Source organism: Miniopterus natalensis, chromosome X (genome assembly GCF_054644295.1).
Source record: "Miniopterus natalensis isolate mMinNat1 chromosome X, mMinNat1.hap1, whole genome shotgun sequence".
In the NCBI taxonomy this organism is placed as follows: Eukaryota; Metazoa; Chordata; class Mammalia; order Chiroptera; family Miniopteridae; genus Miniopterus; species Miniopterus natalensis.
The window spans coordinates 102,846,387-102,859,942 of record NC_142103.1 but is presented as its reverse complement, the minus strand read 5'-3'; the positions used below and the strand labels follow the sequence as shown (position 1 = coordinate 102,859,942).

The 13,556-nt window shown below is 40.5% G+C and overlaps 1 protein-coding gene across 1 annotated transcript in view; it reads right to left on the bottom strand.

Moving 5' to 3' along the window:
• Window positions 1-13,556, bottom strand: part of ARHGAP6 (Rho GTPase activating protein 6) — a 423,350-nt gene that overhangs the window by 22,589 nt on the left and 387,205 nt on the right. The window contains exon 9 of the mRNA XM_016211638.2: window positions 8,111-8,290. Within this exon, the coding sequence (XP_016067124.2) occupies window positions 8,111-8,290 (180 nt within the window). The remainder of the gene's footprint in view (window positions 1-8,110; window positions 8,291-13,556) is intronic.

Here is a 13,556-nt window from a genome sequence, read left to right as displayed (position 1 = left end):
ACATGCAGATGGCCAGCATTTGTTTTGTGAATTTTTTCTTGACTAAGCCATTCATTGCTGCCTCCTGGCCTGTATGCTTGCAGAGAAGCACCACTCTCTTCTCTTTTGCTTAACACTTCTGGTTGGTAACTAGGTTACAGGAGTTCCTCTTCATATGTCCCTGTTCCTGACTTCCCCCTGAATTTCTAGAATTACAGTTTGTGACCTCTTGGCCCCTCAGCTGCAATGGTCTTAAAGCCAGACTCTATGTAGCTTCTCCCCTCTGGTTCCTTCTTTTCCATCAGACCTCAAGTATTTGGGTTGATCACAACATTGGAAGGTAAATTTCCTGAAGGCTGGTATTATCTGACTTGTCTACCTGGAACTGGCACAGGCTCTTAAGGTTGTAGTTTACTGTCAGCTAGCCTCCTTTGCAGCTAGGGCAAGATTATGTGTGCCAATCCTGATCAAAGTACCCCAAGGGGGATCTCTGAGATTCTGGAAAAGGTTCTCCTCCATATTGCAAAGAGATGCAAGAGAGGAAATATCAAGAGATGCTGGAAGTAACGGCAGTACCTTGCAGCTGAAGATGAAAGAGCAGAGAGAATAGGAGTATGAGTGTGCTGCTAAAACTGTGTTTCCCTAGGCTTCTGATTATGCAAAATAATAAAGCCTGATGTTTCCAGTCACCTGAAGTTGATTTTTCTCCTCCGCGCAGTTAAGTGCTTCCTAAATAATGCATCTTCTTTCCCCTCTTTGCCTCTCTACTCTTTTCTCTCCTCAAGTTCCTTCCTGCATGTTCATGACCCTTCACCCACTTACTTAATCAATATTATGCTCTTTCAGAACAGGCAATGGTGGTATTTTCTACCCAATGGATGCTTAATAAATGTTGTGGAAATGGCTATAAATAATAATAAAAAATAACTCAGGATTATTGTTCTTCATGGTGTACACTGCTTCTGTTACCTTTGCCTACATGCTTCTTTTTGCTTATAAGTAGTACCAATGTCATGCTCTAGCAAAATGTCCTTGCTATCAGTCTCTAGAGTAGGAAAATATATTTCCTTTCCCAACTGAGGATCATCAGAAAATTTTTATAGGTTCTTAAACTATTATTTCCATCAATACAAAAACTCTAAAAATGAAAAGTGTGACTCAGATTTTTTTTTTTCCTTCTGGGATTTTGTATATAGCAAAATGAAAACTAAGGAGTGGGATTGTGAAAAACACATTACTCCTTTTAAATAAACTAATTCTGCATGTTCGAATGGAAAAACAAAACCTAGCCTGCTTCAAAACAAGATCTCTACTGGGTTTTAGTCAACCATTGAGTAACTTTAGATAATTTCTAATGGTACCATTTATGGCTGTGTTTATCTGGAGACTCAACAACTTAGATTTTCATGTGTTCCTTCAAAGCTTAATGCTATTTCAAAAGTCAAAAGAACTTTGGACTCTCCTGCTTCAGAGAAAAAATGTAAACACTGTACATATGAAGGAATAAAACCGTCACAATTAAAATCCACCCTATCACATTAGAAATGAAACCTTGAATGACTGCCTAGGGTATAACTGCTATGATGTAGTTTATTCCATAAACCACAGAGAGGGAAAAACCATTCGAGCTTTCTCCATTTGCTAAGTCACTATAACAAACCATTAAGGGCATCTCTGAGAGCAATTCTCAGGACCCAGCCCTACTATACTTGCCACTGGATGCTCCATGCCAATCCAGTACTTTGTTCTGGACCAAGAAGGATGCTTTGGCATTTAAAACTTTAACACTCCCCTGAAAAAGTAAATATCACTGGAAGTCATGATGTCATTTTTTTAGTTAAAAAACTTAAACTTTCTTTAAAGTGAAAGAAATCAGTTCGGCTGTTTATGGGAGCAAAAGCTGAAACATGGGCAGGCCCAGCCTGGAAGCTTTTGTGTGGCTCTGTTGTGGAGGATGGCTTAATATTCCGTATGGTGTCTGGATGCATCTGGAGGGTCAGAATTCATTAAGTTTAACACATTTTCCTCAAGTGCCTGGTAGATGCCAGGCAGTGTATGGCAGCTGAGACACACTAGTGAACAAAACTAACCGAAGAGCCCAGGACTCACGGAGCTGTGTTGGGAGATGACTCAAGGAAGGAAGAAGAAAGATTCGCAGCCTTTGCTCCACGGCAATAGGTTAAAGGAAGTAGACACATCTCTGGTACAATATGCGTCTGCTTCTCTCCACCTGTGCGTGCTGCCTGTCACTGCAGACTGCGACAAGGTGAGCAGGCTCTTGCAGGAACATGTACTGCCCCTTGCAGCCATGTGCTGGCCTGAACATCAGGCAGGTCAGTGTTATGAACAGTCCAGGGGGATTAATACCATGAGATGTCTCCTTTGCTCCCACCTTTCAAGCTGGTTAAAATATTCTTTTTCTTCCCTGCAGATGAACTCTGTATCTGAGGTGCCACATTGAAGTACCTGTCTTCTTTGTGGGGAGCAACATGCTGTAGAGATCATTCACTTAGTTGCTACATCACTCGGGCAAAAGATGTTGGCTTACTCTTCCTGAGATGGTGGTGAAATTTAGATAAGCTGGTGATGTACATAAGGAGTAGCCAATCCCTAGCACATAAACAGTGATTATTTAAAAAACAGTGGTTATATAAAACAGGACATGGAAATCCTATTTCATTATCTGGATATGTTGAGGGGGGTGGTTTCTTGTTTGATGACCTGGATTACTGCCTGCTCCTTTGACTTGGCATGCAAACAAGGTTTTAAGAAAATGCAATTTGCATTGGGGAATGAAGACAACACAAAGCAAAGCTTGGCTTTGGAGCCTGGAATCCTCGTCTTGGCCTCTGACCCTTTTTCCCAGTAGTTCTCATTTGAAATTTCCCACGTGCGCTGTGCTTGTCCCCGACTCAGGCTGATGAAGCAGGAGGGTGGGAATTCACTGGCGTTCCCACGTCTCCACTGCACTCGGGACTTTTCATCAGCCCACAGGGGTGGTGCCTTCTCGTTTCCCTCTCTCCAAAAAAGAAGCCCTAGTAGGAATTGTATGGTATCAACCCTTGGAATGAGCTGACAGTTTTCTCCACTCTGCTCTGAAGCTCCTATTAATTCCAAGAGCAATGATGAGTTTTCTCTGGGATTCCCAGTATCAGTTACAGAAGCAACAACTTCCAGACCAATTAATGTATTAATGATGGGGTCAGTGAATGCTTTTCTGTCTTATGATGATACCAGTGGCCACTTCTAGATATGCATGCATAATCCTTCTCTTTTATTCCCAGTGTTCCCAGAGAGGATCATTTTATGTTATCCAGTTTTTAAATTGTTGTTGATATTAGAAATGGAGGGTCTGGATTTAAAGGTAAAGGAATCTAAGGAGTATAGACACTGAATCAAAAACAAACAAACAACAAAATGTAGGTCACACTGTTATACAGAGCGGTCAGGGTGTGCTTCCTTGCAAAGGAGACACTGTAACTTCATTTCTTCAATATGACCTTTGCTTCTTTCTTTCCTTTTGATTCAAACTGGCCTCTTCCAGCCCCTGACTCACCTGTTGTCTTCTCCCTTGCATGTCTACTCCCTTAATCATTGAGCGCTCAGGACAATGAGGTCCTGGTCGGCATCAAATACTCTTAGGAACAAAGCCTCAGGTCTGTTGACCCCAAAGACAGGGTTTCAGTCAAACTAGAGATAACATCTAGGCCTCAGTTGTGTTTCAGCTCCAGGCCCAGAAAAGCAGCAAAACCAGACCAAGCGGCACCATGGCTGACATCAAGACCAGATGCACTGATCAACTATCTTAGCACCGACCAATCAGTAGAGACCATGACCCTGATCATGACCCAACTCCCTTAGTGACCAAGATTAAGGATTTCCCCCTATAGAACCCATCCCCTGGAAGCCATCAGGAAGCCAGGTCTTTGAACATTAGCTACCTGTGACTCTGGGCGTGGATCACTTCCTAATATTAAACCCCTACTTTCTTTGCTGCAAGCTCCTGTCTGTATCTTATTGGGCTCTGATGCGCACAGGGAAATGGACTCCTTTAGTCTGGTAACAACACCTGCTTTGACAGGGCAGACATCTTATCAATGTAATACAGCAATAGCAGCGACCTTCTTTTTTGAGTGCCTAGTATATGTCAATTCTTGTCCAAAGTGCCTTAAAATGTCATTTCTAATTCTCAAAATAATACAATAAAGTAGGTTAACTCCATCTCTCTCTTTTTACAACAGGAAAATGAAGGCGTAGGAAAGTTAAGCATGGAGCCATGATCACATAGCAAATATATGGCTGAGCAGGGACTTGAATTCTAGTAGCTCACTCCAAAGCTCAGTTTTCCCACCGTTGTGGGTGTTTCCCAAGATATGGTTTCCCAAGGCGTGGTGACAAAAGTACCAGAATGCCCTGGAGGCATTCATGAGGAAGTGCAGGTTCCTGGGCCTCACCGCAGTGCTATTCAATCTGATTCTCTGGAGTTTGGTCCAGGAATCTGAATGTCTGACAAATTTCCTTGTGATTCTGCTGTATGCTCAAGTTTGAGAACCACTATTACAATCTACTGCTTTGGTAGTTGCTATTCAATAGAGTGCTCAAGATGGCTGTTATCATGATTAGCTCTAGGGTTTCCAACACAGTGCCTGAAAAGCAAACAATTGGTGCAAAAGACTGTCCTGGTCAGGCTTTTGAACAGTGTGTCAGCCTCTGAATCTAGGCACCTCTTCTGTATTATGGGACAGTCAGGTTCTTTTCTGCCATTTCCAATTAACTTAGATACTGGACCCTTGGGAGAGGCATCAGGAAATGAAGGACATTATTAACACTAAGAACAAACTTTGGATCTCTGCCAGACCTCTGTGGGTTTTTATATCCCTTCCATCAGTTCTGTGGAATTGCTGCCTCCAGGGTGCATTCTGCCTTCAAGGACAAACTCACAACCACCTTTTTAATAAATCTTCCTTTCTAATGCCAGTGGGAAGCAATGCCTCTCTTTCTGATCTCATAAACCCTTCCAAGGACTGTGAAACTGCACACTGCTAACTACCTTTAACTATCAGGTTCTGTCTAGCTTTATTCTTCCTTGTTTGGAATCACTATACTAATTCTGAAAGTTTCTTAAAAACAAAACAAAATGAAACAGCTCTATATATCATTAAATTTTTGTCCACCCACACTAGCCATCAGCTTTGGTATAACCAACTGGATTCTGAAATACCAAATATGCCAAGAAAATCTACCAAGTGATGAGCTTAATTTTCTTGTGTGCTTTATGGAAATAAAAGAGGTGAAGTCAGTGCTAGGGCACAGAATCATGCAGATTCTAGAACTAAACGAGATCTTGGTTAATCATTTATTCTAACCCAGTCCTCTGATAACTAAAGAAACAGAAATCTGAGAAGACGAGGTCACAAAGGTAATGTAGAGCAAAGACAAGACTATAGCAAATTTTTCTGGTTCCAGAGTCAGTTTTCTTTTTACTGACCCCCGCTTGGTATCTTTGTTCCATCACCCCTGCCACCCCACTGTCATTTTTCTCAATATGTAATTCCCATAATCTGTCTAAGGAGGTCAAGAATGCTTATGTTAATGGTTAATTTATTCTGAGAAAGCTATTCTTAATTCCTACCTGCTCAAAGCTTTTCATATGTATAAGGAGTAAAGTTTAGTAATATGAAAATCATATGTCACAAAACTACCATTGAGTCACTTATTAATTCAAGTAATATTTCTCTTTTCTACCAGATGCCAGGCACAGATGTGATGCAGTAAAGAAAGCAGATGGAAAATAACAAAAAGTCATCCTGTCATGAAGTTTACATTTCAGTGGCAAACACTCAACAAACAAGATAAATTAGTAAAACCCTGTATTAGTGGTGGTGAGTGCTAAGGAGTAAAAGCATGGAAAAGAAATAGGAAGTGAGGAAGTGTGCAGTTGGTGGGTGGGGCTGTATTTTAGAAAAGGTGGTCAGAAAAAGGCCTCGCTGAGAAGTAAAGACCACAACTGGGGAACCAGAATAGGAGCTTTTACCCAGGAGAGTCTTGACATCAATTTCTATCAAGAGGGGAAAAGATCAGATTTGGAAAATGTTGGAAGAGGTGGAAAACTGATGTTTTTCTTCTGTTTTCAGTAGCCCAGGCGGCAGGAAATGGGAAGGGGAGGAATAGCACAATTAAAATGGTGGCAACTATTTTTTTTAGTATCTGAGGTGAAGAAATGCCTGGTGATTAGTGCTTTCATATAGAGAACTTTTCTCAGAATACATAATTTAGAGAATAGAATTAAGATTGATGAATTAAGGTATTAAGATTGAATAGAATTAAGGTATTATTTTGTTTAAAAAAATCCAGGGAGTATGAAGTAATACCAAGACTACTTGGCAAAAAGACATGTGACTTGAAACTTGATGAAAATGTTGATAAGTTCAGTCATTTGATTCATCCAAATATGTACTTAATTATGAGGATTTTGGCTTACGTGTGAAATTTATATAGAATCAATGACAAATTCCACATTTTTTGAGAGCTTACTGTGTGAAACATAGGAACAGTGTTTCAGAGACTCAAAGAGGAGAAAGACACTCTTCTTCCTCAGTGAATTTTTCGCTGTGATAAATCCATTTTCTGTGCCTCCTGGACATCTAGCAGGAATACACTTCCCAGCCTCCCTTGCAGTTAAATATGGCTTATGGCTGAGTTCTGGCCAATGAGATTTGAGTGGGTGTGATGGACGGCCCTTCTAGGTTTGGCCCATAAATCTCAGAGGACTGCAGTGTCTCAAGATGCAAGGAGCTTGGTGTCTAAATCACCACCTGTAAGGCTGTCAACCAAACATCTGATTAAACTATGTCAACAAAATATGTATGTCTGTTGTATACTGAGATTTGAGCCAGCTCGTGTTGCCCAACTAATATAATTATTAATTAACAGTTGCATAGAATTTTATAGTTTGCAGAATACTTTCACAAATCAAATGATTTTGAGAACTACCCTGGGAAATAGGTCATATTTTTATTTTTCCCATTTCATAAAACTGAAATTGATGCTTATTAAGTATTGAATTACTTGGTCACAATCACATAGGTAAGACACAGAGAGCAAAGATTTTAAATCACTGGCTCTCAAATTTACAAAAAATAATTGGTATAGGAAAAAGCATGAAAATAAATCTAATGCAAGGCATTTGAAAAATATAGAGAAAACACTGAGGAGATTGAAAGGAGGAGACTAGCACACTTGTTTGAAGAGACACAAAAGGCTCTAGTGGAATAGGTAAGATTTATGGTGTTTGCACATTGACAAGAAAAATGGGAGAAGAAACAGAGAAAATTTCTGTAACATTTGATAAGCAATATGAGTGGCAAACAGAAATAGAAGAGAGTTGGCATTTGTTCTAATGTTTCAAGGGAAGTTGGAGCAAGCAATGCAGTTTTTTGAAGGAAAACAGGAACTGGTAATTCAATACAAATCAAAAAAATATTTATTGAGTGCCTGCCAGATGAAGGGCCTTCCAAAAGTGTACAGAGGATACGGAGAGGAGATAAGAAGGGCACAGCCTGTGTGTTAAATGTGTTTATAATCTACTCAGGAAAATAGTAAAAAATTACTGTAGCACAATGTTAAGATAAACATCAATAAGAAGAGTAATGGGGTTCAAGGGACAGAGAAATGACATGGGTAAGTGGCATGAGAAGGTCACAGAAAAGATAGGTGAAGCTTCATGGAGGAGGTAAAATGTCAATATTGACCTTGGAAGAGATGCCTGTTGTATCTGATGGTTATGACTATATAAATTCATGAAGGCCATATATAATTCCAAAGAGAATGATTTTATCAATATTTTGAGCAAGGATACTGCTATATGCATAATTAAATAACTCCAAAATGTGACCATTGTTCAGGGTACAACAAAATGAAATTTATAATTTGAATGTTTGTTTAAACATGGAATCACACGCTTACAATAATATCATAGGTTGTAAATTTCTATTCCTACTGAAACTGCATGCCTTTCTATGAATTCAATGACCAGCACTATAGACCAGAAGGTGGGGTGAGTTTCATTGCGCCACCAAGACACAATCAATAGGCAGTTTACTAGGATGCCCTGCCAAAAAGGGCCACCTACCATGAACAGGGCCTCATAATTTTCAATCATTTTCTGCACCACAGCAATGATGGCTGTGCTTTCTTCAGCTCGGGCCGAACTCTGGACCGAGAATTCTTTGTCTGATGATTTCTGCTTGTGCAGCAGGTTGGGTCCAAATATGGTGGCCAAGTTTAGAGATGTCATTTTGTTCCCAGTAACCTATAGGAACAGGAAATACAAGAACTGTTGTTATTTTTGCTTTTCAAAATGCTGAGTGGTTCAATCATCAATGGAACCTTTTCCTTTAGTTTTTTTTCTGCAAGGACTACATCATCTCTGGCAGAATCCATGAGAGGTACCATCATTTTCCTTTTGTTTCATATCTTGAATTGAAGCTCACAGCACAGTGACTATTTCATTGCATATTGAGTAAAATTTTGCAACTCTAAGTTATTTATTGTGAAACTGATATTATATGAAATTTCTATCCTGTCTGCTCTTTAAAAATATTGATACCCATCCATCCATTTATCTAATCCATCCAACCATCCATCCACCCATCCATCCTTCTATCTGTCCCTTCATCCAACAATCTATCATCTCTCCATTAATCCATCCACTCAGTACCTACCATAGGCTAGGCATTTTTCATGAATTCTAATTAAAAAAATTTCCAACAATGATCACAACACAGTCCTTATTTTAAAAGTCCACATTCTAGAGGGAAAAGAGACTTACAAATGATAAGTAGTGAGTACAAAGTATGAAGCTATCAATTGTGGAGGCCCCAGGGACACTCCAAAGAGGTGACACTATTTGCACAGAACCTTGAGAGAATAGAGTTTGCTAGGCTGAAAAGTGGAGGAGCTGGGACAGAAGGCAATTTCACAGTGGTCAGAACACCATATGCAAGACAGGAACATGTAAAATACCTCAAGGCACCCCAGAAAGCTCAACGAGGCAGAGGGTTCTGAAAGAAAGGCAGGCAAGGGCCAGGTAAGAGTCACTGCCACATGTCCTTTGTGGGGCAAAATTGCCCTTGGTTGACAACCACTGGCCTAGGAAATTTTTTATTTCTCTTATTGATACTGAAAATGCAGTAATTCTTGGATGAGTACAGGAAATGTGGCTGCTTGGTGGGGATCTGCATGGTTTCTGAGAGGCACCTGGGCGTGCAGTGTAGAATTCAGGAGTCCTGGCTCACAGCCAAGACAAAGCCTCCCAAGTCCCAGTCTCCTCCTGTGGAGCCTTGAAGTGGTGGCCACAGGCCCTGCAATCCCAGGGTGGAACATGAGGGGCATTATTTTTAGAAAGAGAGGCTGTTTTCATGTTGGCCGCCAAGTAAAATGATTTCATGTAGTAAATACTGGGCATTTTTAAGAAAGTGCCCCTTACATATGACTGTTCAGTTATTTTTTTTCTTTGTTTTACTTCATTGATATAAAACTTTACAAGTTTTCATTTTGTTTTTCATTTCCCTTCCTGCAAATTCATGGCTAAGGATAGAATTAAATATGTGCCATTTTCCAATTCATCCCTCTAGAACTTTCCTTTCCCTGTTAAAGTAATATCAGAGCTTTCGAGTTTTTAAAATATTAACAAATAAAAGATTTTGAGTTTTTTCTTTTGGCTTAAACCACATAAACTTATTTCTCGTAGTTCTGGAGGCCGGGAAGTCTATCGGGGGCCAGGCGATCCCGTGTCTGGTGAGAGCCTTGTCCTGTGCAGTGGCTGTCTTCTAGTTGTCTCTCAGATTTTGTTTTCTTTAAAAGAATGTTTAGTACAAGGACAGTCCAGAACTCTGTTTCCGCTCTCTCCTTCTCCTGTTGCTATTCTGGGAAAGCAACACAGTCTGTCTGTAAAATTGCACATAGATTCCAGCTGCAGACCATGCTGCTGTGGTTTGTTAACACTGTTTTGTTTTGTTTTGTTTTTATTTTACTGTGTTTTTAATTGGAGACTTGTTCATGACAGCTTCCACCCTTGCTCCCCATGTCTCAGCATGTATACTGTTTATATAATGTGCACTTGGGTTCAGTTCATTATTTCATTATTAGCCAGCCAATTCAAGGAAAAATTTTATCTCAACTAAATAAGTATCCTAGGTCACTTCTAATCCTAATACGAAGAGATTACCCTTACAAAAAGTTTAGCATGTACAGTCACTGGGCTGGGGGCTTTCCACAGGCTTTTTCAATCTTCTCACTAGAAGCTCGTGAAGCAGCTGCTGCTTCTGCCCTTTTTCAGACGGGGATGTGACACCGGGAGCCCGCAGCCAGGAGATGGTGGAGCCTGGAAGCGAAGCTGGTGGCTTGGCTCCAGGAAGCCCCATGCTCTTCATCACCACCCTAACCTCCCACTGCTCACACTTGAGTGGCCGACCCTGTCACAGCACGGGGAAATGAAACAGTGGCCTCAAAGCAGGGCTGGGCTGGGGTGAGAAGAGCACGGCACTGATCCTGCTACAGTTCCAAAGCCAGCCTCCCATTTCCTGGAGGCATGTACCTCCTCAAAGGTCAGCAATCCTGGCTCTACTTTGGCAGTTAGTAACTTCTCTATTTGCCTCATAGACTCTTTGAAAACTAAAGGCCAGCTTCAAACTCTCTCACCAAAAAAGTGTATATTCACACCACATTTTCCATGCAATGCCAGAGGGTTCTTGGACAACCTGGAAAACCACTGCTCAAGAGGTTTCAATTATGTTCCTGCAATATTCTTTCTAGAAGAAATTAAATCTTTCATACTTTGGGAATTTATTTTTTCCCCTAAGGAGCAAAGCAAATAGCAAACTAGACAAAATGGAATAAAACAAACAAACACAAGATAGAAAAACAATGCTATTTGATAAAATACCACTATTTTACCCAAGAAAAGCACTGACTAACTAGTCAACAATTTTTCTCATGCCCTTCTTTTAGACATCTTTAAGATCCTATTAGTTAATGGTGCATTGAATTTTAAGCACCCATTAGAAAGGAAATATTATGTTCATTTTATAAAGGAGGAAGCTCAGGCCTCCCCCCAACCCAACTCTGTTTCCCCTCCTCTTCCTCTACCCTATAAATACAAGGTCCTGTAGCAAGGTGCTGGCGGAGCCCGTGTGAGCCACCAAGCTTTTTGACTCTCTGGTTCAGTTTTCTACGTTCCAATCCGTAACAACTACCCAGTAAATAGATAACACAAATTAATAAACAGGTAAGACAAAAAGCTGAAAACGGCTTTGTTTCTTGACCATATTTCACAATTTAATTTTTGCCTCACTCCACTCTGCTCTTTCTGTATTCTCTACCAGCTGCTGTCAAAACAACTGAAAAAATAATAAACAAAGGAACTCTCTCTTGTTCCTCTCCCTCTACTCTTAACTTCTACCAGAAGGGGTTTTTAGCTAACTCCCATCTCTATGCAGTGCTTACGTGGTCTGTTTATTCAATCCCTACACACCCTTTACTCAGTTCCTACATACCCTTTGAAGTGTAGTTTAAATTCACTCTCCTCCATGAAGCCATTCCTAACTTTTCTGGCCCATGTTCATCACTTTTTCTCTGGACTTCTGCAGTGACTGTACTGCATTCCCTGATTCTATATTTGCCTCATGTCCTCATGGCCTCCACCTCCTAGATGCCACAGCATCTCAGGAACAGTAATTAGAAAATTTCTGAACAACACTCAGTGGTTTAGAGGAACTCAGGGTAGGTGCCCAGGATGTATGTGGTTCAAATACCAAGGCCATTCTTACATGGAAACATTCATAATGCAAATTGCTGTTTTCTGTATTGCTGTTCATACAAAAGCTTCTTAACTCACTCTGTCCCTGCTTCTAACCAATCTACAACAAGGATTATAACACCTAAGTGGAATCCAAAGATTCTGTCAGGTCTTAAAAGAATCAATTACCTCCCTCCTTACAAAGGTATTCACTACTCTATGAACATAGCCCAATTCCCCCTTATACCTCATCAGTACTTTCCCACACTGTAGCCTTACTCCAATCCAAGATGACTGTGTGGGCTACCTGCTTTCCTGTAACTCATAACCATTTCACAGAAGCAATGCTTTCCTCATATTTTCCCTGAAGCTTTAATTTTTGGTTACTAATCTTTCATTTTGATTCAAGGTTTAGGTCAAGACTGTCTAGAGACCCTTGGAATCTCCCACTTCCCTGTACAACTTTGCTGTTACCAGCATATTTTCATATTCCTTATAATAATTAGTCTTATGAACTATTGTGCAGTGTCAGTTGAAGAATTGTATTCCCAAAGTTCAGATAAGACAACTCAGGCTTAGGAAGGTTAATAGATTTCTCCAAGAATATGTGGTCAGTGAGTTATAAAGCTACCAAGTGCTCTCAACCAGGGTGATTTTGCCCCCTCTCCCACCCCACAGGATATTTGGCAATGTCTAGAGACACTTTTGGTTGTGTCAGCTAGGATGGGGATGGGAAGTTGCTGCTACTTGCATCAGGTGAGTAGAGGCCAGGGATACTGCTAAGCATACCACAATGCACAGGGCAGCTTCCACTACAAACAGTTATGTAGTCCCAAATGTCAATCATATGGAGGCTGTGAGATTCTGAACTAAACCCTGAACTAGACTAGTAGGTCCGTTCTACTTCCTATTCTATATTTCTGTTCTTAGTAAGTTATATTGGTTTGGGTTTGAGGCACAGCTGGGACTTTACTAATTATGGGGCCGACCCAACCACTATCCAACATGACAACTTTGTGTGAATTAGAAAAAGGAATCTCTTCCTCAAGATATTTTGCTGCCTTCTGCTGGCACATTGTCCTAATAATTCTGCAAATCTACAGTGACTCTGAGGTACATGGCACCTCCCCAGAGTTGTGAAATGCACACATGCACAACTTGTATAACCATAAGTGGATGCTCCTTGTGGGACACTGGGAAAGGTACTTAATGCCTCTAACCCACAGTTTCTACCTCTAAACACAGGGGCAAGGATTTCTCCCTTGTGTAATGGAGGATTAACTATAATAAAGGCCCCTAGTACATAGCTAGCACATGGTAGGAGACACATAATTGGTAGCTAGTATTTCAGCATGCTAACTTTCATTTGTACCTATCCAAGAATATTTCCTTCTCTTTGGCATAGGCAATGAACTAAGTGTCTGAAATGATTCTAAAAAAGCAAGAGTGAGTTCAATTGGACTTTTTGCTTTCCTCAATTCCTTCTTAATCACCTGAGACCCAACTTTCTCCTTCTTACATAGTACTTAAGAAACATCAGAGAAGCACTGACACACCTAGGAACATAGACAGTACTCTGCCTTTACCCAGTGATTAGGCAGATGATTCTACAGCTTCTGTTATATCTATAGTCAATAAAGGATGACACCCAGATGGGTAATATAACTACTCAACAATTATGGGAATTATAGTGTATCCATCAAAGAGCTGCGTCTGCTGAAACAAGGTGTCAGTACCATATTATGAAACCTGAAGCCAGCAGAGGTTTTGCTAATTATAA